Below are 25,433 nucleotides of genomic sequence, written 5' to 3' on the forward strand. Positions count from 1 at the left end.
GGTGGGAGTAGGTATTGTTTCATATTCTCTGTGTATATATAAAGCCTGCTGCAGTTTCCATGATATGCATCTGAGGAAGTGAGCTGTAGCTCACGAAAGCTTATGCTCTAATAAATTGGTTAGTCTCTAAGGTGCCACAAGTACTCCTTTTCTTTTTACAATCAACTGGTGATCTTCCTGAAAACACCATCCTGCCCACTATGGATATAGAAGCCCTCTACACCAACATTCCACACAAAGATGGACTACAAGCCGTCAGGAACAGTATCCCCGACAATGTCACGGTAAACCTGGTGACTGAACTTCGTGACTTTGTCCTCACCCATAGCTATTTCACATTTGCGGAGAATGTATACCTTCAAATCAGCGGCACTGCTATGGGTACCTGCATGGCCCCACAGTATGCCAACATTTTTATGGCTGACTTAGAACAACGCTTCCTCAGCTCTCATCCCCAATGCCCCTACTCTACTTGCACTATATTGATGACATCTTCATCATCTGGACCCATGGAAAAGAAGCCCTTGAGGAATTCCACCATGATTTCAACAATTTCCATCCCACCATCAACCTCAGCCTGGACCAGTCCACACAAGAGATCCACTTCCTGGACACTACGGTGCTAATAAACGATGGTCACATTAACACCACCCTATACCGGAAACCTACTGACCGCTATTCCTACCTACATGCCTCCAGCTTTCACCCAGATCACACCACACGATCCATCGTCTACAGCCAAGCTCTACGATACAACTGCATTTGCTCCAACCCCTCAGACAGAGACAAACACCAACAAGATCTCTATCAAAGCATTCTTACAACTACAATACCCAACTGCTGAAGTGAAGAAACAAATTGACAGAGCCAGAAGAGTACCCAGAAGTCACCTACTACAGGACAGGCCCAACAAAGAAAATAACAGAACGCCACAAGCCATCACCTTCAGCCCCCAACTAAAACCTCTCCAACGCATCATCAAGGATCTACAACCTATCCTGAAGGACGACCCATCACTCTCACAAATCTTGGGAGACAGGCCAGTCCTTGCCTACAGACAGCCCCGCAACCTGAAGCAAATACTCACCAGCAACCACACACCACACCACAGAACCACTAACCCAGGAACCTATCCTGGCAAAAAGCCTGTTGCCAACTGTGTCCACATATCTATTCAGGGGACACCATCATAGGGCCTAACCACATCAGCCACACTAACAGAGGCTCGTTCACCTGCACATCTACCAATGTGATATATGCCATCATGTGCCAGCAATGCCCCTCTGCCATGTACATTGGTCAAACTGGACAGTCTCTACGTAAAAGAATAAATTGACACAAATCAGATGTCAAGAATTATAACATTCATAAACCAGTCGGAGAACACTTCAATCTCTTTGGTCACTCGATTACAGACCTAAAGGTCGCAATATTACAACAAAAAGACTTCAAAAACAGAGTCCAAAACGAGAGACTGCTGAATTGGAATTAATTTGCAAAATGGATACAATTAACTTAGGCTTGAATAGAGACTGGGAGTGGATGTGTCATTACACAAAGTACAACTATTTCCCCATGTTTATTCCCCCACGCCACCCCCTCGGTTCCTCAGATGTTCCTGTTAACTGCTGGAAATGGCCCACCTTGATTATCACTACAAAAGGTTTTCTCCCCCGCTTCCCCCCCCCCGGCTCTCCTGCTGGTAATAGCTCATCTTAAGTGATCACTCTCCTTACAGTGTGTATAACACCCAGTTTTTCATGTTCTGCGTGTATATAAATCTCCTCACTGTATTTTCTACTGAACGCATCTGATGAAGTGAGCTGTAGCTCACGAAAGCTTATGCTCAAATAAATTGGTTAGTCTCTAAGGTGCCACAAGTACTCCTTTTCTTTTTGCGAATACAGACTAACACGGCTGCTACTCTGAAACATATCCTAACACTGTGTTTGCTCTTTTAAGTACAGCTGCACATTGAGCAGCCCTGGATGACTTGGGCACACAGTTATCTGACATATGCCCCCAAACCCCATGGTAGTAGTTAAGATCAGTTAGGAGACTATTACAGTCAGTTCTTCGTCTGACTACCGACTTCAGGGCTCTCCCAAAAGGAGCCAATCTTTATTATTCTCCCCACATGCCACAACTGTAGTGAACTTCCAAATTAACAGAGCTCTGACTTTTCATTTTGTTCCCTCCCCTACCCACTCACCCACCCAGCACAAGCACATCCAATTTTTAATTGCATCTTTAATTACAGCAGCTAGCAGCTACTACAGGAATTAATAGCCATAATATACTAATATAGCATGCTATTTTCATTAATTTAGGCTTGTGAAGAATCAATATTCAAAAAGCATTCCTGTACTTGATACATGATAATTTGTATTTATATTAGATGTCAGACTGCACACTGATAATGAGCAGTTTTTTAAACAATGAACAAATTTATGTTTCAAGTACATGTATTTTAATTTTTCTATCTGGGTGCCTGATTTGGCAGGAAGTCCTAGGTATCCTACATTTTCTAGCTCTCTCTATATGTCGGAATTCTCTAGGGATAACCCTATCTATAGCACTGCTCTTGTGCATACTGTTTGCACAGTAACATGATAGGAGCAGTAAGGTTAAGCTAATTAAATCTTCATCATTTTCAGCCTTTTACATTTCCTGGTAGCACTATTTGGCACATGCTGTGTTCTTGGGGAAGAGGAAAGTGATGAAAATGTAGACAGGAAAAGGAGAACTTGTCCCGTTGGTCTAGCTAAAGCACAGTTCAGACACAGGTATGGTCCCTTTGAGGAAAGGGAAGTAAAAAAAAAAGGAAGGAATGGGAAGAGATAACCAATGGGTCATTGTAAAACCATTCTTGAAGAATAGATTTAAAATATATTGAACACAAGTTTGAAAGTTGCACTCTGCATGTGAAGATGTAGGTTTTATATATAACAGCATGTTTGTAGTGCATCAAAAACAAGTTACCTTAAAAAGCCAAAAATATTTTGCCTTTCAAAAAGTTGATATGAGATGAAATTCACAAATTTAAAAAAAAAAAAGAAAAAACAGAACTAAAAATGTGCATGGAACTTAGACATAGTGAAAGTTTTGCAATGGTCTTTAACGGGGTCAGGGTTTCACCCATGGTCCCTGCACTGAAGATTTCAAGCTAAGTTAGACAATGTACAAAGAAAAGAAAAATGGGTTTACAAAAGTCATTTCACATGTATCAAAGTTCCAGGATATATATTTAATATGCTATAGCTATTTATATATATGCATGCACATATATGGCAGACGAGAGGAAAAAAAGACTTAGCAGAAGTAATGAGTTTTTAGGAAGGGCTTTGAAAGCAAGGTTGCTTGCCTGGAATATTCTTTCAGCCATTAGGCAGCATGAAAACAGGTAGGGAGGCATGAATCAAGAAAACGGATAGGAATCAGTAAGGTAAGAGCAGGTGGTAGAGCACAGCCACAGTATGCATCTGATGAAGTGAGCTGTAGCTCAAGAAAGCTTATGCTCAAATAAATTGGTTAGTCTCTAAGGTGCCACAAGTCCTCCTTTTCTTTTTGTAAAGTACCATAGTAAGAAGTTAGTATAGAGATGGAGGTGGAAAAGCAATATGCAGGGCACCTTAGAGATAAGAATGAGGAGATTCAGCATGATTTAGAATTAAACACACACACACACACCACTAAACAACAACATCAGAACTTGCTTAAGTGCTGGCAGGATCAGGCCCCAAGATGGTAAGATTTTTGGGACAGACCTTATCTGTATACATTCTGAAATGCCAGTGTCGTTACTGAGGCTATACAAATCAGTTAGAAAGAGAGCTGGACGAAGAAGAGAATGGACATCTGGCAAAGTCTGGCATGACAAAAAACGGTGAAGGGAAAGAAAAAAAATATTTTTGCTGTATAATGTTTTAATAAGCCTTTCTTTAAAAAAAAAAAATCCAAAAGTATAGCCTTTCAACATATAGTACGTTAACTTTGTTTAAAAATTCCCCTACTGTCCTGCTAGGCAAGGGCAAGACAGCTTCTCCGATAAACCTGCATAAAGCATGAGTCATTCATTTCAAGTTCATGATTAACGTGTAGGTGTCACACCCTGAACCAAGCACGTACAGCACATTATTCTTTAGATCATGAGTAAATAATATCATATTTGGAAAATTCTTTTTGTATATCCAAGTCAAACTCTAGAAGAGCATACTGTGAATGCAGAAAGGTAAGATGCTGCAAGAATTAAAAGACAAAACATAGCATCAGAAGTATGCTAGGAACTATAAAGACAATGAGACTATTATACCTTCACCCCAGAGATGAAGGGGATATGAGATACTAAGTGATCACAGTGAATTTTGGCATACATCATTAGCTCTACACTTTTCATGCAGTTTTAATCCACTTGGGACTACCATTTTTAGCCTCCTGGGAGATATGTTAGAGAGTCTTGAAAAAGAGGCAGTGCTAGCAGGATATTAATTTTCATATTAGAGTGTACCAAGATTCCCACTGTCAGGGTCAATTCCAAAGTGTAGGATTATGCCACTGACGCAGTATCCCACAATTACTTTCCATCTCCTCACAAGCTGGCATGTCCACACTTAGGGCTTGTCTACACCAGTGGTTCTCAACCAAGAGTACATGTACCCCTGGGGGTACGCAGAGGTCTTCCAGGGGATACATCAACTCATCTAGATATTTGCCTAGTTTTACAACAGGCTACATAAAAAGCACTAGCAAAGTTAGTGCAAATTGGTTATTCTGACAAAATGAGAAATTAAGCAATTTTATGCCAACAGGAGAGTGCTTTCCCGTCGGCATAGCGTCTCTTCACCAGACACAATGCAGTTGTACCATTGTAATCCATTAGTGTAGACTACCCCTCAGTGTCATTGGCACACAGCACTTCCTGCACTGTAGCTGTGGACAGAGGATTCAGTTGGAGAAAGGAGTGAAGGGGGGCAAAGTATTAACAACTGAATCCTCTGGGTTTTGCTGATAATCACTGTTGCCAACAAGGGAAATTTGCATAACTGTCTGTTACCAACCTCTATTTTCAGACTCCTAACTTTCACCTTTCAGGACGAAAGGTTAAAAGACTTCACTTCCATCCAAATGTCTTTTTGATAAAGCTAAAAACAAACAAAAAACTGTTCAGCTACTTAGTAAAAAGGAAGGATGAAAAATAGTGACATTCCATAGTCTTCATAGAAATATTGTTATGATGAATATGGCCTAAGACATATTTTATGCAAGATGGGTCCTATAAGGTATCATTGGAAAGGTTATAATTTACTGACTGTGATTATCCAATTTGTATGCATGTATAATTTCTGTATCTAAGGTTAGGAATATTAACTATGTGACAATTACAATTGTGTGTGTATTTGCGAGACACCCACTAGACAACAGGCCATTATCAGCTTTGATGGGCCATTAGGAAGAAACAGTAACACTTGGAAGATAAAACAAGTACTCCTTTTCTTTTTGCGAATACAGACTAACACAGCTGTTACTCTGAAACTTGGAAGATACTAATCTCTCCCCTTCCTGAGAGGCGATCTGGAATGTAGCTGTGACATTAGTAGGTCAGGCAGTCCTGTCACCTGGGACTAAACACCTGCGCTCCTCCTAAGACTGAAGGGCAGCATGGAAGAAAGCATGAAGGTGCCTGGGAAAATTTAACAAGAGGGCAATGAAAGCTGGCATTATTGGCCAGAAATGGAAATTTACTATCGAGATTTCAACAAGAGATGATAGCTAGGGTGGGAACGGGCCTTGAAAGTGAAGACAAGTACCTTATATTTGATAAAAAAGGTGGGCCATTTCCAGCACAAATCCAGGGTTTAACAAGAACGTCGGAGGAACAATGGGGCGGGGGGGAGAATAGGAAAAAACAAGGGGAAATAGGTTACCTTGCATAATGACTTAGGCTTAAATAGAGACTGGGAGTGGCTAAGTTAATTGTATCCAATTTGCAAATTAATTCCAATTCAGCACTCTCTCGCTGGAGTCTGGTTTTGAAGTTTTTCTGTTGTAATATCACAACTTTCATGTCTGTAATCGCGTGACCAGAGAGATTGAAGTGTTCTCCGACTGGTTTATGAATGTTATAATTCTTGAAATCTGATTTGTGTCCATTTATTCTTTTACGTAGACTGTCCAGTGATCACTTTAGATAAGCTATTACCAGCAGGAGAGTGGGGTGGGGAGAGAGAAAACCTTTTGTAGTGATAAAAACCCATTTTTTCATGGTCTGTGTGTATAAAAACATCCTCACTGTATTTTCTACTTTATGCAGCCGATGAAGCGAGCTGTAGCTCAAGAAAGCTTATGCTCAAATAAATTCGTTAGTCTCTAAGGTGCCACAAGTACTCCTTTTCTTTTTGCGAATACAGACTAACACGGCTGCTACTCTGAAACCTTATATTTGATGTGACAAAGAAAGGGGAGCCAGTGAAGGAATGCAAATGAGTGACATGGTCAAAGCAATGAGCTAGGAAAACAATCCCTGCAGCAGTATTTTCAAATGATATTAGTTGGGCAAGACAGTATTTGTCAAGACCAAAGAAGAAGAGTTGCGGTAATCAAGACACAATGAGGAAAGCCTTGACAAAAGCTTTAGCTGTGTGGATGATAGGAAAGGCCATACCTTAAAAAACTTACGAGAGATAGGACAATATCCTGGACAACCTTACTAAATTAACGTTAAATCTTATTAAATTCAATGTAAGTATTTCAGGAGTTCATTGTACTGCTGAGGGACTGTATGTGATTTCATGAAGGAGAGGGAACAAAGCCCTAAAGGAATTAAGAACAGTGCGGGGGTGGGGTGGGGGGGGGGGGTTAGGCAAACTAATTCATGCTTTAACACCTCCAGAGAGAGTTATCACTACCCAGAGAGAAAAGGAGTACTTGTGGCACCTTAGAGACTAACCAATTTATTAGAGCATAAGCTTTCGTGAGCTACAGCTCACTTCATCAGATGCATATCGTGGAAACTGCAGCAGACTTTATATATACACAGAGAATATGAACCAATACCTCCTCCCACCCCACTGTCCTGCTTTTTGCGAATACAGACTAACACGGCTGTTACTCTGAAAACTACCCAGAGAGAGACTCAAATATGCTGGTTCAAACTGGATTCTCCAGGGATCAAACAAACAAACAAAGGATTTTTGGTTAAATAGCCTGAGCTTAAACTGACCAAATGATCACCAATATAGCAAATGGACAGGACCTCTGATCCAAGAGGGGTTGGAAGGTCTTTGACCTTCTGAGGCCCCATAAGATTTTGGTGCTTGTTCTGAGCTGAAGTTGTGATGAACTTGTGATCACGGGGGGAGGGACACAAACCTGTATGGGGTTTGAAGCATCTCCAACCAGAATTCTTGTTGGAAGGAGGGGGTGGTCTCTGGTAAGCTTAATAGCATATGTCTACGTTCAGTTTGGTGTTTAATGTGTTCATAGATATTTAGGTCAGAAGGGACCATTATGTTCATCTAGTCTGACCTCCTGCACAACGCAGGCCACAGAATTTCACCCACCACTCCTGCAAAAAAACCTCTCACCTATGTCTGAGCTATTGAAGTCCTCAAATTGTGGTTTAAAGACTTCAGGGAGCAGAGAATCCTCCAGCAAGTGGCCCATGCCCCATGCTACAGAGGAAGGCGAAAAACCTCCAGGGCCTCTTCCAATCTGCCCTGGAGGAAAATTCCTTCCCGACCCCAAATTTGGCAATCAGCTAAACCCTGAGCATACGGGCAAGATTCATCAGCCAGATACTACAGAAAATGAAGGGTTCATGTAGCGTTCATGCACCTGGAAACAGTCAGGGCACACCCTGACTGTTGTGTAGGAGCAATGCACACATTGCTCTGCTCTGTTCAAGGACATGGACCATGGAAACATGGACCATCTGGGAAGTCAAAATAAGGACATCAACCGTGGGAAGCTTCCCTGGCCTAAGCTCAAGGCCTGAGAACAAAGATTGTAGTAGATAGAGACTAGTAAATAGGAATATTAATCAAAGTCATATTATTTTCTTTGTTGATGCCTTTTGCGGTCGGTTGGGGTATGTAATGCGCAGGGGGGAGAGAAATAAAAGAGAGGTGGAAAAGCTGACAGGGGCAATCCCGTCAGCAGACCAGCCTGCTTGCTTGCCTAAAGCGTGTCCTGTCTTGTATTGAACCGCCACAACTGGCGCCCAAACGTGGGGCCCTCAGCACTCACCTCGCCCAGCAAGGGTTTCAGACGCGTCACTCATCCGCTTCGTGGATCCCGGTGAGTATTTTTCATTGTGGTAAGTATGGGAAGCTCCCTCTCTGCTTTGCAAGTGCAACACCGCTGTGAGCTACAGTATTTGCTGTGTAAGGCTCAGCATAACTGTCCCACTCGAGAGCTCACTCTCCTGCTACAGGAGGTGAGTGCCCAGTGCCTGTGGTACCCTGAAGCTGGAACCCTTAAGCTCGCGGACTGGGAGCGGTTGGGCCAAAGATTGCACAAGGAGCCTCGGGCACCCGTGCAGGCTTTACAAGCCTGGCACCTCTGCCGCGATGCAATACAGCGTGTCGCTTTGGACAGGCCCCCCCCCCCCACGCCAACAGAGGGGCTGCCGATCTCGCCACCCCCGTCCGCTCCTGCAACCATCCCTACCCCTGCTTCGCCCCCAGGGCCTCTATTACCACCGCCTCCCTGGCCTTACCCACCGGAGCCGGTGTGTGATCACCCTCCCCCCGTGGGGCCCCATGTTCCGGGGCCCCCCGGAGGGTCATCCACGTCTGCTCAGGGGCTTTCGCTGGTGCAACAAATGGTCCATGCAGCGAAGACTCGCTCAGATCTTACAGCAGAGGAGCTGGCTGAGCTGGTCTCAGTCTGTCCGGTAACCTGGCAGGATGATGGCCAGGGCAACCAGCTTGCAAACTGGGTCAGTTTGCCTTACTCAGTGATCAGAGAGGTAAAGAAAGTGATTCGCGAGTTCAGTCTGACTAGCACGTATGTGCGTGGTCTCATTGAAGGGCTAGGTTCTGGGTATTCCCTGGTCCCTGAGGACTGGAAGGCGCTGTTGCGCATGATGCTGACACCTAGTCAGTATGTTATTTGGCTTAGTGAATTTCGGCAGATGGCGGAACACCAGGCCCAGGTGTATAGAGAGCAAGGTATCATTTATGAGCAACAGATTGCAGGAGGCTATCCTCCGGCAGGTGGATAGCCCTGCAGCAGCTCAGATCCTCTTAAAAATGGCAGTTGAAAATGCGAACGAGGATTGCCGCCGTGCTCTCCAGGCGGCACAAGCCTCCGGGATTCTAGAGCTGTCAGACATGCTGCGGGCGTGCCAAAACATCGGCACCCAAGCCCATAAGGCTGGAGTTCTGGCTGCCGCCCTGCGGAAAAGCAGGAAGGAGGGGAAGCGTTGTTACCGCTGTGGTAAGGAGGGTCACTTTCAGCGGGAGTGCCGCTCCTCGGCAGCGCCCGCCCGCCCCTCAAAGAAGTGCCCCAAGTGTAGGAAGGGCTATCATGGGCTAATCAGTGTCGTAGCGGGTCGGGAAACCGCACAACGGGTCCCCCCCGAACCCAGGGCCAAACGGGGGTGTTTCCCACTCAGACAACTGTTCCTCTGCCTCAAAACCCATAGACTCCATGAAGGCGGCGACTGCCGGAAGTGCAGGGCTTGATTTGATTTTGCAGGAGGATGCTGACTTTCGATTGCTGGGGGAGGTTTGCGCCATACCTACCCAGGTGACGGGACCTCTCCCTGCCGGATTTGTGGGCCTGGTTCTCCCTCGCTCACACGCCGGGAAACAGGGTTTTTTTGTCATTCCAGGGGTCATTGACGCCGACTACACCGGCGTTATTAAGGTTCAGGTATGGACCCATCTTCCACAGTCGCTCCCGCATGGACGGTCAATTGCGCAATTGATTTTAGTCCCCTATCAGGTGCCAGCTGCGGAGGATCAAGCCCGGGGCGGAGGTGGCTTTGGATCGACGCTGGCTCAGTCGCCATCTCACAACACGTCCTCTCCACTTGTTGCTCTAACAATGTCGGTCCGCCCCTCGAAACCTCAGTTAACACTTCTTTTAAATAATTTTCCTTTTCCAGGGCTGGTGGACACTGGAGCTGACGTTACGGTGATTCGCGATCCGGAGTGGCCGGTTAGTTGGCCAACAGTTCCTTCTAAAGAGTTGTGGGGGATCGGGGGTAGTAAACCCGGGCGCCAAAGTTTGTCTTGGGTCACGGTCTCTAAACCGGAGGCCGTGCCCTTGCTACAATCTGTCCTTTTGTGCTCCCTGTCCACCTCAATATTTGGGGCCGTGACTTGCTTACAAAGCTGGATACCACCCTCGATATTAATATCTAATGGCCCAAAATCCTCCCACACCCTTCTTGCCCTCAGCATTACCCTTGGTGTGGCAATCCTTAGAGCCCGTATGGATTGACCAGTGGCCCCTCCCTATAGAGAAGCTAAAAGCACTTCAGTCACTTGTGCAGCAACATTTGCATGCACAGCGCTTGGAACGCTCCACTAGTCCCTGGAACACCCCGGTGTTCGTTATTAAGAAAAAATCGGGTGCATGGCGGCTGTTACATGATCTAAAGGAAATAAATAAACGCATACAACCCATGGGCCCCTTACAATTTGGCTTACCAAACCAGAATTTAATTCCTCAAACCAATCAGCTTTGTGTGTTAGATTTAAAGGATTGTTTTTTTACCATTCCCCTTTGCCCACAAGACCGCGAAAAATTCACGTTTATGGTGCCACAATATAATAATCAGCAACCCTCTCATAGGTATCAATGGAAAGTCTTGCCCCAGGGAATGCAAAATAGTCCGACCTTGTGTCAGCTTTTTGTGGATCAGCCCCTTGCCCCTTTTCGTGCCCGATACCCCACACTAAAGGTCTACCATTATATGGATGACATTTTGCTTAGTGGTCCCCAGGTTATGGCAGAACAGCTTGAATCTCTGTCCCAGATTCTCAGCCAACATGGCCTATTAGTGGCACCAGAAAAAATCCAACGCTCTTATCCCTACCACTACCTCGGGCATAAGGTTTTACAAACCTATGCCACCCCTGTTCGCCCCAAACTAGTTCTACCTCAACCCCTAACCCTTGTTAAATTACAACAGGTTTTGGGTCATTTAAATTGGATTCGACCCTACTTCCGTCTCCCCACATCAATGCTGCGGCCGTTGTTCGAGCTCCTACATGGAGCTCGGGCACCGGGCGCAGTTATTACCGTCACTGAAGAGCACCTTGCCTGCATTCGGCAGATCAATGCAGTGTTGAGTCAGCAGTTTGTGGATAGACTCACTGAGATCGGTCCCCTACAGTTGGTTCTCCTTGCCACCCCTCATACGCCTACTGCGGCTCTGTTTGTCCCTCGTACGGACACAGCCGTCTCTATCATAGAGTGGCTATATTTGTCATCCACTCCTCCTCGGAACATTTATCCTTATTTAGATGCCTTGTCCGATCTTGTTCGTAAAGCCCGCCACCGTGCAGTGCAACTCACGGGTACCGATGTAGTTGCCATTGTGTTCCCATTGTCCCATAGTGAATTTGATACCTCCTTGGCCTGGCAGGTTGCTCTTTGTGATTATGTGGGAGAGATCTCTTATAATCCCCCAAAAGATCCCCGATTGGTAATTACCCAACAGGTGCCCCTAGTTGTCCATTGTCTTAGCCGCTCTCAACCCATTGTTTCAGTCGTCACTCTTCTTACTGATGGCTCTCCAAGTCGAGGTGTTGTCACCTATCAATTAGGTGACCCCCCTCGTTGGTATTCTCGTTTTACGCTGCCTCAGCGTTCTGCGCAGCGCTCAGAATTGGCTGCTGTTGTTTTGGCCTTTCAACTTTTTGTTGATTGTCCCTTTAATTTGATTGTGGACACCCATTATGTTTATCAAGTAATTGTGTTGTACCAATAAAATAAAAAACCAGCAGGATCTTATTAAAGGGAAAAAGGCAAAATACCACATTTATTGTGAATACAGAAAGAATCATAGTAAGCAGTTAGTTATAGCTATAACATTCCATTCAATCTCATATTTATTCTCACATTCATTCATTCATACAAACACACACACACACACACATATACACACCCACACACACAGGTTCTGCAAGGTTGTTATCATAGTTACCAGCCTTAGAGTTGCTCATGCCAAGCCACTGGCCAGGTGGCCTGGACATGAGGAGGGAGCAGGGCCTTGTCAGATTCTCATCTGATGCTCCTGGAAGTTGGTTTGCAGAATCAGACCCCAAAGTTCTCACTTTTTAGAGTCTATTTTTATAGGAATTTCTTCCTATGCCAGTCTATGGGAATTGCTTCATCATGCTGTTGCTGAATCAATCAGCAGATAGCACATTCCTGACGGCTCCAAGATGTTATCTTGTTCTTTGGTTCTCCCATCCTTGAGGCTGTTGGGTGGATTCCAGTCTGCCCTCCGGGGGGTCCTCTGGTTATTTCCACTTGACGCCTTCTTCAGCCGATGGACACTGGATTCTTAGGCTGGCACCTCCCTGATCATTCAGTTATTATCCACACCAAGCATCCATCCACATACATCCTCTACCTCTATTTTAATCACAATTGTTAATACAACAAAAGGGTGGGGAGTCTCTGGGTGCTGTTTCTGTTGTTAGAGTATTGCTTTGAGTCTCTCTCTCTTGTGAATTGCTTTGAGAATAGACTCTGTCTTAGAATGTACTAACACAGTTAGCAGCTTGCAAGTTTCACACATAGAGGGAGAGAAACAGTACCAAAAACCAAGAGACCTCTTAATTAGTAATACCCTGGAATTTAAACTCTGGGGAATCAAACTCATTTGTGATTTTAATACAGAACTTCTTTAATATGATCCAACAATTGATCATATACCCCTTGCCCTCATTACCCCTCAGGTCGATGCAGACCTCCTTCGCCTGTTTTTGTCTTTACAGTATCTCATCACCACTCGTAATTTCCCTTACTTTGTTGCTCATATTCGCAGTCATACCCCTCTGCCTGGGCTACTTACTGAGGGCAATGCGTGCGCCGACCGCGCTTTACGTGGTGAGGTAAATTCCCTTTTTTCTGACCCCATTGAAAGTCATGCCTTTTTTCATCAGTCTGCCTCTGTTTTGGCCCACCAGTTTCACATTCCTGCTGATCATGCACGTTCTATTGTTCGTTCCTGCCCCCACTGTGCCGCTACTGCCCCTACCTTTTCTTATGCCGTTAACCCCAGAGGTACTGCAGCAAATCAACTGTGGCAAATGGATGTCACTCACGTGCCACAATTCCACCCCTATTCGTTTTTACATGTTTCCATTGATACCTATTCGGGATTCCTCTGGGCAACCCCACAGCGTGGGGAAGCCACTCCTAAAGTTATTCACCATTTGCGGGCCTGTTTTGCTGTTATGGGTCGCCCGAGCCAAATAAAAACAGATAATGCCCCAGCCTACTGCTCCACAGCCCTTTCCGCCTTTTGTGTCCAATGGGACGTCCGTCTCACACACGGGATCCCTCATAACTCCACGGGCCAAGCCATTGTTGAACGTGCAAATCGCACGCTAAAAACCTTGCTTGATAAACAATTAAAACAAGGGGAGCTGCGTCTCCGAACCTTAGGAGACATTCAGCAACAATTGCATATCCTTTTGTTTACTCTAAATAATTTAACACTGAATGCAAATCAGCAGACCCCCACGGATCGGCATTTTCATAAATCCGAGGTGCTGGAAAGACCACGTGTCTATTACCGTCAGCTGCCTGATCCACAATGGCTGGGCCCAGTACCTCTAATCACTTGGGGTCGGGGATATGCTGCTGTGTCTCTCCCTGCAGGACCATTGTGGGTTCCGGCCCAGTGTGTGCGGCCAGCACTGAAGCAGCATGGCGTGGCACCAGGGACTATCGAACCCCATACCGGAGTTTCAGCTGACCCTGGAGGAGAGCACAGTGCCTCCCGGGTCGACAACAAAGGGACGGAAACGGAAGAGGCGTAGTGTCCCAAGCCAGCCCGTGACATGGGGAGCAGTAAAAGCATTGGTCGCCGCGGCTCAACGACAGCTGGCAGCAAACCAACAGACAGAGACTCCTGAGACTTTGTTTGTGGCAATTCTTGCCCAAATTACTGCTAATTCTGTATTGATTGTATGTCTTTTGTGCCTGCTATTTCCTGTAGGGGTTGGCTCGGGAGCGCTTTCTCCGTTACGAGCCCGAATGACATATAACCTATGGGAAAGATTGGCTTCAATAGCAAATGTTACCCACTTTTGTTTATCTAATTCTGTAGCAGCTGGAGAATTGTTAGGTACATGCCTTATCCCAGTATGTCATCACCCTGAGGAAATAGGGAATGAGACGATGCTCGCTGCTTACGCGAATCTCTCTTCCCAATACTCTGGTATGGCTAATTGGGGCCCGGCCAATTATACTTTGTCTCACACGGCCATATCCCTCCACACACCGTACCCGGCCGGGGCCAACAATGTCACCTGTGCACGTGTGGTTAACTGCACTAGTACAAAGGTGCCCTTGGGCTGTCGGCAAGTTTCTCAACCCTTTTTAAATTGTTCCCACGCCGTAAATGTTTCGTACAATTATGGCCATATCATCCTACCATCAGGGTGGTTTTTTACCTGCGGCTCACGCACCTTTAGTTATATTCCCGCAAATTTAAGCGATGGCACCCTTTGCTGCCTCAGCAGAATGACACTCATTCTGCCTTTTGCCGGCCAAAAGCGCAGTAAAAGAGGTGTACCCCTTTCAGAAGACTGTGTTGCAGATGTTGATCTCCTTAGCCACGCTGAGTATACCGCCTTAGCGGCCTCTATTGTTGGAGTTCCTGGACTTGCCACTTATACAGCCAGAACTTTAAATAACCTATCATGCTTTGCGGCAAAGGCAATTAATACAACATCCCAGGCAATTGCCCTCCTTAACACAGAGCAACACGAATTAAGGGATGCAATTTTGGATAACAGAGCAGCCATTGATTTTCTGCTCCTGAAACACCATCTAGGCTGCTCCACGTTTCAGCATATGTGTTGCTTTAATTTAACTGATAATAGTCGCTCCATAGAAACTAGACTGGCCGAATTGGCCAATCTTACGGCACACATACGCCAAGATCTGGGGTTTGAGGGCTTTTGGAATTGGCTTACAGGATGGCTGCCCTCTCTAGGATGGCTGCGACAACTTTTTGGTTATGCTGTGTTTGTAATTGTTGGGCTTATATTTTGCTGCTGCTGTATACAATGTATTCCCTCCTTGCTAAGGCTTTGCAGAGATCTGCCCTGGCAGGCTCCCCGAGTTATGTCCTTGTCTGTCCGGGAGTTAAATCACTTGCAAAAGCAAATTGATGGCTACCATGAGATGGCCAAGCACAAATAATAACAAAAGGGGGGATGAAGGGTTCATGTAGCGTTCATGCACCTGGAAACAGTCAGGGCACACCCTGACTGTTGTGTAGGAGCAATGCACACATTGCTCTGCTCAAGGACATGGACCATGGAAACATGGACCATCTGGGAAGTCAAAATAAGGACATCAACTGTGGGAAGCTTCCTCGGCCTAAGCTCAAGGCCTGAGAACAAAGATTGTAGTAGATAGAGGCTAGTAAATAGGAATATTAATCAAAGTCATATTATTTTCTTTGTTGATGCCTTTTGCGGTCGGTTGGGGTATGTAATGCGCAGGGGGGAGAGAAATAAAAGAGAGGTGGAAAAGCTGACAGGGGCAATCCCGTCAGCAGACCAGCCTGCTTGCTTGCCCAAAGCCGTGTCCTGTCTTGTATTGAACCGCCACAAGAAAATTCTTTCCTGGGTAACTCAGATCCCACCCCATCTAATATCCCATCACAGGCCATTGGGCCTATTTACCATGAATATTTAATTACCAAAACCATGTTATCCCATCATACCATCTCCTCCATAAACTTATTGAGTTTAATCTTAAAGCCAGATAGATCTTTTGCCCCCACTGCTTCCCTTGGAAGGTGTTCTTTCTGTAATGCTCATACTTTAAGAATAAATGTTCTTGGTTAGAAAGAGCTGTGTGGTAACTTAACTGTGGCGATTACATTGTGTACTGTCTGCAGAGAGAAGCAAAGCAGGCCTGCTTAGGCAGTTTGTCTTCTGCTGTGGCTACCACAGCATAGTCAGGAGATTGTGCAGTCTGGAAATACCCTGATCAAGAGGGAGAGAAATGAGGCTCTCCGCCCAAGAGAGGTGATGGCTGAGGAGCCTGGAGCACCTTTGTTGAACCACAGAGGGGAAATGCAGGTGCAATTGCCCTGAAGTGTGACAGTTATGCTCAAAGAAAGAATCAGCAAGATTTAGATACAGCCTGGATGTGAGGCTATAGAAAGGACTCCCACACTACAGATATAGTATCTGGCTGATGAATCTTGCCCATATGCTCAGGGTTTAGCTGATCGCCAAATTTGGGGTCGGGAAGGAATTTTCCTCCAGGGCAGATTGGAGGAGGCCCTGGAGGTTTTTTGCCTTCCTCTGTAGCATGGGGCACGGGTCACTTGCTGGAGGATTCACCTTGATTATCATACACATTGTAAGGAGAGTGATCACTTTAAATAAGCTATTACCAGCAGGAGAGTAGGATGGGGGGAGAGAAAACCTTTTGTAGTGATAAACACCCGTTTTTTCATGGTTTGTGTGTATAAAAACATCTTCTGTATTTTCCATAGTATGCATCCGATGAAGTGAGCTGTAGCTCACGAAAGCTTATGCTCAAATAAATTGGTTAGTCTCTAAGGTGCCACAAGTACTCCTTTTCTTTTTTTGCGAATACAGACTAACACGGCTGTTACTCTGAAACTAGTGATTTAAAATGTAGAGTAAAAAACAGAAGAGTCTCTGAAGACTGAAAGCAGTCTGTTTTTGAGAGTGTTTTTGTCAATGGAAGAGAACCTATATACACACACAAATAAATTCATATATTTGTTTATGAATGAAAGAATGTAGCGCTGTCCAGGGTCTCACAGCAACCAGCAAGTGAGTCAGAATGACAGGGATGAGGATGTGAGTCTAAAACTAGAAGATTCAGAGCTTTTGACACACTAGATCCATTTTTATCTGCCAAGGCTTACTGAATTATTCCTCGCTCATAAAGCTATCCTGAAAGTTGATTTAAGACAGGCAGCATTCCTTAATCATTAACAAGGAAATAATTTTGGTTTCATACTCTGAAGTTTCACTCACTCATATCTCTTTTTCTAAAGAGTGTTTATTTAGTTTCCATACAGATTTAGGCAAAAAGGTACTATACATGGTTGTGAAAGGTTTATGCTGACAAATGGTGAAATCCATCATCAGTTTCTAATAAGGTGAAGTAGCAAGTCACAGTTAAAATTTCAGAGGAGCTCGATGACTGTTTCAAACCTTCAATTATATCAGTCACATGAATGCAGTCAGCACTACTTGCTCTCTTTCAATTAAACTCTAAAAAAGATAGTGGCCAGACAGCTTAGGTATCCTACTTCCATTTTATGTTCTGGACCTCTTGTCTCTGGAAGTGAGCACACTTTTGTACCCCAAGGTTGGGGGGGAAGGGAGAGAATAAAATCCTATAGTAATACCTCCCACACTTTCAGGTCCCTGTATTGTAACAGCTGACTGCATGACAATCTCAGAAATGCGAGTGTTCATTTTCTCTTAAGGCTTATTTCCTTAGGTACAGATGCAGTTTCTCTCTCATCTAAGTGAAGAGTTAAATTTTCACAAACTAGAACATAGGTCCCCATTTATAAAGCTTGTCTATATTTTAGATGCTGTAGCACTTCAGTGTAGACTCCCTATAGCAACGGGAGTTCTCCCACTGACATAGGTAATCCACCTTCCTGAGAGGCAGTAGCTAGGTCGAATGTGATATATGCCATCATGTGCCAGCAATGCCCCCCCTGCCATGTACATTGGCCAAACCAGACAGTCTCTACACAAAGAATAAATGGACACAAATCAGACATCAGGAATTATAACATTCAAAAACCAGTCAGAGAACACTTCAATCTCTCTGGTCACTCGATTACAGACCTAAAAGTGGCAATTCTTCAACAAAAAAACTTCAAAAACAGACTCCAATGAGAGACTGCTGAATTGGAATTAATTTGCAAACTGGACACCATTACATTAGCCTTGAATAGAGACTGGGAGTGGATGTGTCATTACACAAAGTAAAACTATTTCCCCATGTTTATTCCCCCCCCCCCACCGTTCCTCAGATGTTCTTGTCAACTGCTGGAAATGGCCCACCTTGATTATCACTACAAAAGGTTTGTTTTTGTTTTTTCCCCCTCTCCTGCTGGTAATAGCTCACCTGACCTGATCACTCTCGTTACAGTGTGTATGGTAACACCCATTGTTCCATGTTCTTTGTGTATATAAAATCTCCCCACTGTATTTTCCACTGCATGCATCCGATGAAGTGAGTTGTAGCTCACGACAGCTTATGCTCAAATAAATTTGTTAGTCTCCAAGGTGCCACAAGTACTCCTTTTCTTTCTATGTATTAGGCCACTTCTAAACAAAACTATTTCACCTTTGGAAAGCATCAGGTTTTATCTGAAATTGCTTAAATTTTGGGATATGCCAACGGATAACAAAGTTGGACCCTAGTGCTGCAAAGACTTAAGCACTTAACTTTATGCATGGCAAGTAGTTCCAGTTGCTTCAATGGGACTGCTCACAGTGTCTAAAGTTAACCATGCATTTAAGTCTTCGCAGGATCAGAGCCTTTACTGGCAAGAATCATGAAAAGAGACCGTTACAATGATCTCCTACATAACACAGGCCAAAAAACCTCATACAATAATTTTTGGATCAAGCCCATATCTTCTTTGAGCTATGCATATCTTATAGAAAGAAAGACACTTAAAGTAACTGAAAGTCCACTACTTCCTTAGGTAACCTGATCCAATTGTTAAATTACCCTCACTGTTAAAATATGTGCCTTATTTAATCTGATCTGACTATGCCTTTTTCTGCTTGATTAGAGAGCTATTATCAAAAATCTCTTCTCCATGTAGATATTCTATAAACACTTGAATCTGAAGTGAGTTATAAAAGGGTATATTCCATTGCAGGGAATTACTTCAACTGCTGATATGCATCCATCTCCTCCACAGAAACAGGAGCCTTTCTGCAGCACCAACACTATAATAGTTTGTTTCCTAGGAAAGTGCCCTTTTTTGTTAATTCACATTTGCTCCTATAGATCCAATTACAAGGTAGTTCTAAAAACACCTCTGCTCTTGCAAAAAGGCATGGGGTCTTTGGTGACACCAACCAGTGAGAAGTTGTGTTAGACTGAATGTTTTCTGAGTGAAATGTCAGACATTTTATATTTATCCTGAAAATACTGGCTCAGTACTAACAGCAGGAAAAATATCACCTAAAGTCAAAACCCTTTTTGGACACCCGTTTCTCCTTTCACAAGTGTCTGATCCAAGCAGTAACTACAATCAATCTTGTTCAGTTTGAGAGATCACAGTCCAAAACATTATGGTTGCAGGTGGCGTGTGTGTTTTATCCTTCAAAATTTCTCGTCACACAATTCCTCTTAGCCCAAAGAGCTCTTTATTGCTTTCTCCCGCCCCTTGAAGACGACCACCTGGTTAAGAGTCTCTTGTCATATCATGTTTTTAACTGATCAGTTAGTACCAAGGAATTCCTCATCTTCTACTAAGATATATCCTTGTAGTAAGAGTCATTACATCCATATTTGTAATGTGCATGGTGATACATGCCAGGAGATCCTAGGTAATATGTAAACAAGAACTGCTAACAATTTATTCTAGAACAAGTCAATAAATGTTCAAAACATACTTTGTTTTAATATGTTGTAATCACCCAGTTAGATTTTCATGCTGCAGACATATATCATGGACAGTTAAGAATCTAACATATAGTGCCAGAGTAATCTAAAGATTCTATATAGAGATTCAATAACGCTTTAGGTCCACAAACAAAAAAACATCTACGACTAGAGAAAGCCTGTGTAAACACAAGCAGATATCACTCAGATTAGGGCATAATGTCAGCCTTCTTGTGAAGTCAAACAACTGGAATACATTCATTGTAATAAAGCCAATCCAGTTAAGTTGTTCTTTCCACTATCTAAGAGATTAGTCAGGAATTTAAATGTTCTATTGGTCCAAAACTTGCTATTCAATCCTGAAGAAATATCAAAAAGACATTTACTCTTAATACCTCCTGCCCTGACAGTTTTAGGAACACTTTTACAAACAATACAGCTGTTTTGAAGCTCTCCCCCATCTCCACAAATTTACTGGTCCAGGACCAGTAACAAATTTTACTGTTTCCTGTTAATGGATATACATTTTTAGACATCCTTAAAAAAAATTAAAGGAGCCAATTTTCATTTTTAAAATTGTAATAGATTTCCTTTACCAAGTCTACATACCAAGTTACATAATTCACTGTTTAAAATCAATTCATTTTGATATCAAGTACTACACTTGACCTGAGTGTCTCTGCCAGTTTGGGGTTTTCATATTTCTTTCCTTGTTGCTGTGTGCAAAAACATACACACAACAGAAACTGAACGCAGTTAAAAAAAATGAATATACTCAAGGGGGCTATCAAATGCACAAACTAAGAGACATATTGCTGGCCCTACCCGGGACCCAGTCTTTCACTTATAGAAATCCCAAGTATTACTTGCAACAATAGTAGGTAAAGAGTTTCTAACACATGGCTGTGTTCCTTTAAATATATGAAATAGAGAAATCATTGTTTACTGGTAAAGGAACTAGGTATTTGAGAGCAGAATTCTAATAAAAGCTCTCCCACAGGACTTGTGTGATTTTGACCTGAGACAGTGTCTCAATTTCCTTCATCAATAAAATGGAGAGAATACTTACCTATTTCTAGGGATGTCAAGAGGCTTACATTCAATAGTGTTGGCAGATTAATTTGAGCTCTTCAAATGGAAGGCCTTAGATATATAGACTAATATTTTGCATGGCTTATCACTCACCTGAGATTCAGTCCAAACCATACACATGCATTGTTTAAACAGAATGAAAGTGAAGCTTTTTAAAAAAAAAAGAGCAATACATATTCCACATGAAACATTTTGACAACTGACACAATTATGAAACATTTCAATGACATAGATTATGGCTCTACTGTTTACTAACTGATAAAACACTGGCATATAATCTGATTACTTACATCATTGGGGAATACAGACCATTATAATGGCCAAGAAACAAAATACACTATCAACTTAAACAAAATTCAGACAAGTGCATCTTTTTTAACTTCTTATTACTAAAAGAAATAGCTAGTTACAGAAATACACTTCTTTTTTTCAGATTTACTTTACAAATTTTAAAGTACTTTGTGTATAATCAGTTTCACTACTTTCATTTTCTCCTGTTTGCAAAGGTCAGCAAGAGACAGGAAAGAAAAAAACATTTAAAAATAAGGCATGTGGCTGTAACCTCAACAAAAATTGGCAAGAAGGCAAAGGGGCAGATGTAGCATCAGATTACTTTTCACTTACTCATTATTTTAAACTGAGTAGAGTTCAGGTTTACAGCATTCCTTTAAATTTTCAATCAGTAAGAATCCAATCCTGCAATTGTCAGCGTGCAAACAGACTGCTGCACCCTCACAAGGCCCCCCTGAAGTAAATGGGTTCCACAAGACCACAGTAATCCCTGCAACTGACAGCATACAGATGATTAAAAGCCTTTAAGCCCCAAGAACGTCAATCTCAAAGACTAGCGTGTGCAAGTTTGTTATTTTACTATTCATGTGCAGAGTAATAATTTTCTACAAATTGATAGAAAGCTATAACTATATCAGTTTAAAATTAGAGTTTGTATAAACATTTATTCAATTAATAAACTATCCTGTAGACCAGCTTTTGTCAGCAGACATTTTATAAGTGGTTGTTATAAGATAGTTATAATGTGGTTTATAAACTAAAATGTTCAGACCCTAAACTATAAATAAAGCTCCTGGACAAAATGTAATAAATAAATGATGCTAGAACAACATTACAACCCATCTCAAGTGAACTGAAGCATGCAAATTAAAATGGCAAGAGGGACATACTTTAATGCATACACACATAAACCTGGCCAAATGTTAAACTTGTTTGGAGTGGGTTTTATTTAAATGAGAATGAGAGAGAGAGAATAATTATTCTGATACATGAAGATTGATAGTATTTGAGATTATGTATTTTGTTGCTAGAAATATTCTTTACAGACTAGCTTACTCAAAAGATGGTCATAGATTTGATTATACACATGCTTATACAATTTTTCCTCAGTTTTCCTTGGACTCGCATTTTAGACAGGTATAGGTAGTAAGACTGGGAAGCAGCTAGAGTCCATGAACAGCTGCCACACTCTTCAGTGAAATATCCCAGCTATCTTAAAGCAGCCGAAGTTTTTATACCATACTACAAACTAGTCAGGATCAAATATTTCCTTAATTTTAAGCCTATGTCTATTACTCAAGGGTAGAAGGTTACTTCTTAGAATAGTACTGTATTTAGTAATATCCAAAATGACTACCCTATTGCTGGGGAAAAGGGGTGTTGCAATTTCTTTCTTTGTTTTATTTTTCTTTTCTCGGTATTTGAATCCGAGTCCTTGTTTATAATCCTATGTTTCTTTACTTTTTTGGACTGTATCTTTGAATATGATTAAGTGACACATAAAAAGTTGGTACTTGCTTCAAAACAGACTTAGTCATCACAGAAGTGAGTCTAATGAGAACAAAATGCACAAAAGTACAAACCTGCCTGATTGCTCATAAAAAGAAACTCAGGAGAAGGGAGAGGGAATTGTTTACCCTATGTAAGAGATAATGTGCCAGATAACCAGCCTATATTAAGATCAATAGCAAAGAACCATTTATTTTGCACACTGTTAGTCACACAAGATGGCCTTCCTCATTTTCATGATGGTCCAAGAGGGACAGCAATCATACACCAGTCTATTGCAACGGCACACATACAATATAAAGAGAGAACACGATCTATAAACAGCTGGCAGTCACACTTCCAGTTTATTTTTACAAGGGGGAAAAATTCACAGGAAAACAAAGACTGCTTTTAAACTGATTTAGACTATTAGTGATACCTCAACACCATCATCTGTCTGAACTGATGCATGATGTTTTACCCTGCCTATACTAAATTATATACACAGGGACCAGTGTTCTGTCTTGTTCTATATTTTGTGAATGACTGTAATTCTCTAAAACCATTATTAGAGTAGCAGCCTCAACAATTTATCAACAGCAAAACCTGACTGAAGCCAATTCCTATCACCAGCAAGAAGCATTAAGAAATTCACCACTGGAATGAGATATATCCTTGATGTACAATCCTCCATCAGTACAAGAATAAAAAATAGGTTGTAGAGACTGTCAACGACCACACAGCCATTTCAGCATAAGTCCCACTTTCTAATGACCAGATGACAAAGCCCCCACTTCACTGGGCAATCAGCAGAGGACTACATGCCCCATACCTACACCACACACATCCCACACTCCCATGTACAGGGCTGTATAACCAGCTCCCCTCATGGTGCTTGGATTCAGACAGCTGGCTGCAGCAACATAATGAGGAAAGGTGACTGTAAATATTGGGTTATGTTTTGCTAAGCAGGGGTAGTAAACCATCACAACCCTACTGCTTCAGGAGTAAGGAATAACATGATCCCTACAGCATTGCCAGGCTGCAAAAGAAAGAAGGAATGAAAACTCATGTTTATCCAAAGCCAATGCTAGGCATAAACAGACTAAGAAATTTCTTAGGGCAGGTCAAGGGGACCCCCTATTCACTTTTCATTATGTGTTCTGAGGGGGGGGGGATATTCCTACTTAGGGCCCCCAATGGGCTAGCACCACCTCTGTGTTTATTAGTGCCTCAAAGATTTCAAGATTCTCATCCTCACCCTGTAAGCACTCAGCAGCCTGCCTGAATGGGTCTCCTGCCATCCTCTCTCACCTCTCCACCCACTCCAGCCTGCCTGCCTGTCCCCAGTGGGTCTGTCATCCTCCTCATCACCTCCACACTCAGCAGCCTACCCCAGTGGGTCAGCTACCCCCTTTGTAGTCATCACCCCCACCCTGCATGGGCCCAAGTGGGTCCACCATCCTCAAGCACCTCCCCATAACCCCCACTCGCCACCCCATCTGCCCTTGCAGCAGGTCTGCCAACCTCCCCATCACCCACACTCACTATCCTGCTCCCCCAGCAGGGCTGCCTTTCCTCTTGTCACCCCCACCCTACCTGCCCCGCCCCCCGCAGCGGGTCCACACCCCACCCCCGCTCGCCAGCCTGCCCCGCCCCCCGCAGCGGGTCCACACCCCACCCCCGCTCGCCAGCCTGCCCCGCCCCCCGCAGCGGGTCCACCATCCTCCTCGTCACCCCCTCCCCCACTCACCACCCTGCCCCCACTCCCCAGCAGGTCCTCCTTGGCACCCCCCGCTCGGCCCGCCCCCGGGGGTCCGCCATCCCCCCGTCACACACACCCCGCTTGCCCCACCCACCCTTCTCCTCCCCAGCCATACCACTCACCACGCCGCCCGCCCCTCCCCAGCGGGTCCGCCATCCCCCTCGTCACCCCCTGCTCATCCCGCCCCCAAGGGATCCGCCCCCCCTCTCGCTCCCCTACCTGCCTACCCCGTGCCCTAGCCCGAGCCGGTCTGTCGGCCATGTCCCCCCACTGCCCGCCCCCGGCTGGCTCTGCCCGTCTCCTCACCCCCGCCCTCAGGCGGGCGAGCGCCCCCCACCTGCCCCCAGCCCAGCCCAGCCCAGCCCGCCTGCCCCCGGCGGCGGGAGACGCTCCCCTCCAAAAGCCGCCGAGCGCCGGCGCCTGACTCACCGGGTCGCAGCTGCAGGGTACCGTCCCTCCGGCTGCACCAGAGCGCCAGCTCCCCGCGCTGCAGGATGTAGTGATCCTTGGCTTGGAACAGCTCCATCCTCCGGAGCCCGGCGGCGGGGCCGGCGCGAGAAGCGGGGGGGGCAGCGAGGAACGCCGCCCCGGGCCCGGGATCGCGGCGAGCTCCTGCTCCGAGCTGGGGCGCCAGAGCCCGCCGGCGCGCGACACTAGGGGGGGGGGGGAGGAGAGAGGGGAGGGAGAGCGCGCGCGCAGCCCCTGCCTCACTGCTCCGCAGCCTCACCGCTGTCTCGAGCTTCCCAGCCCGGCCGGGTTCCGGCTCCAGCCGCGGGGCACGTGATTCCATCCGTCAGCCGCTCACCGGCCACTTAAAGGGGCCGCGCGGTCTCACCCAGCGCCGGGGGAGCCCCCGTAGTCCTCGAGCAGCGCTCCGTGCGCGTGGCCGGTGTCACCCCCTCCGCCGGCCCCGGCCGGGTCGCGCCCCCTCCCCCTCAACTGTGGGGGCAAAGAGCCCGGC

The 25,433-nt window shown here is 44.7% G+C and overlaps 1 protein-coding gene across 1 annotated transcript in view; it reads right to left on the bottom strand.

Annotated features, from left to right (window-relative positions):
- Positions 1-25,089, bottom strand: part of INPP5F (inositol polyphosphate-5-phosphatase F) — a 120,739-nt gene extending 95,650 nt beyond the window's left edge. Inside the window, exon 1 of the mRNA XM_084633828.1 lies at positions 24,902-25,089. Coding sequence (XP_084489954.1) covers positions 24,902-24,998 — 97 coding nt within the window. The 5' untranslated portion in view covers positions 24,999-25,089. The remainder of the gene's footprint in view (positions 1-24,901) is intronic.
- Positions 25,090-25,433: the final 344 nt, after the last annotated feature.

Source organism: Lepidochelys olivacea, assembly GCF_965140295.1.
Source record: "Lepidochelys olivacea isolate rLepOli2 genome assembly, chromosome: 7".
Classification (NCBI taxonomy): domain Eukaryota; kingdom Metazoa; phylum Chordata; order Testudines; family Cheloniidae; genus Lepidochelys; species Lepidochelys olivacea.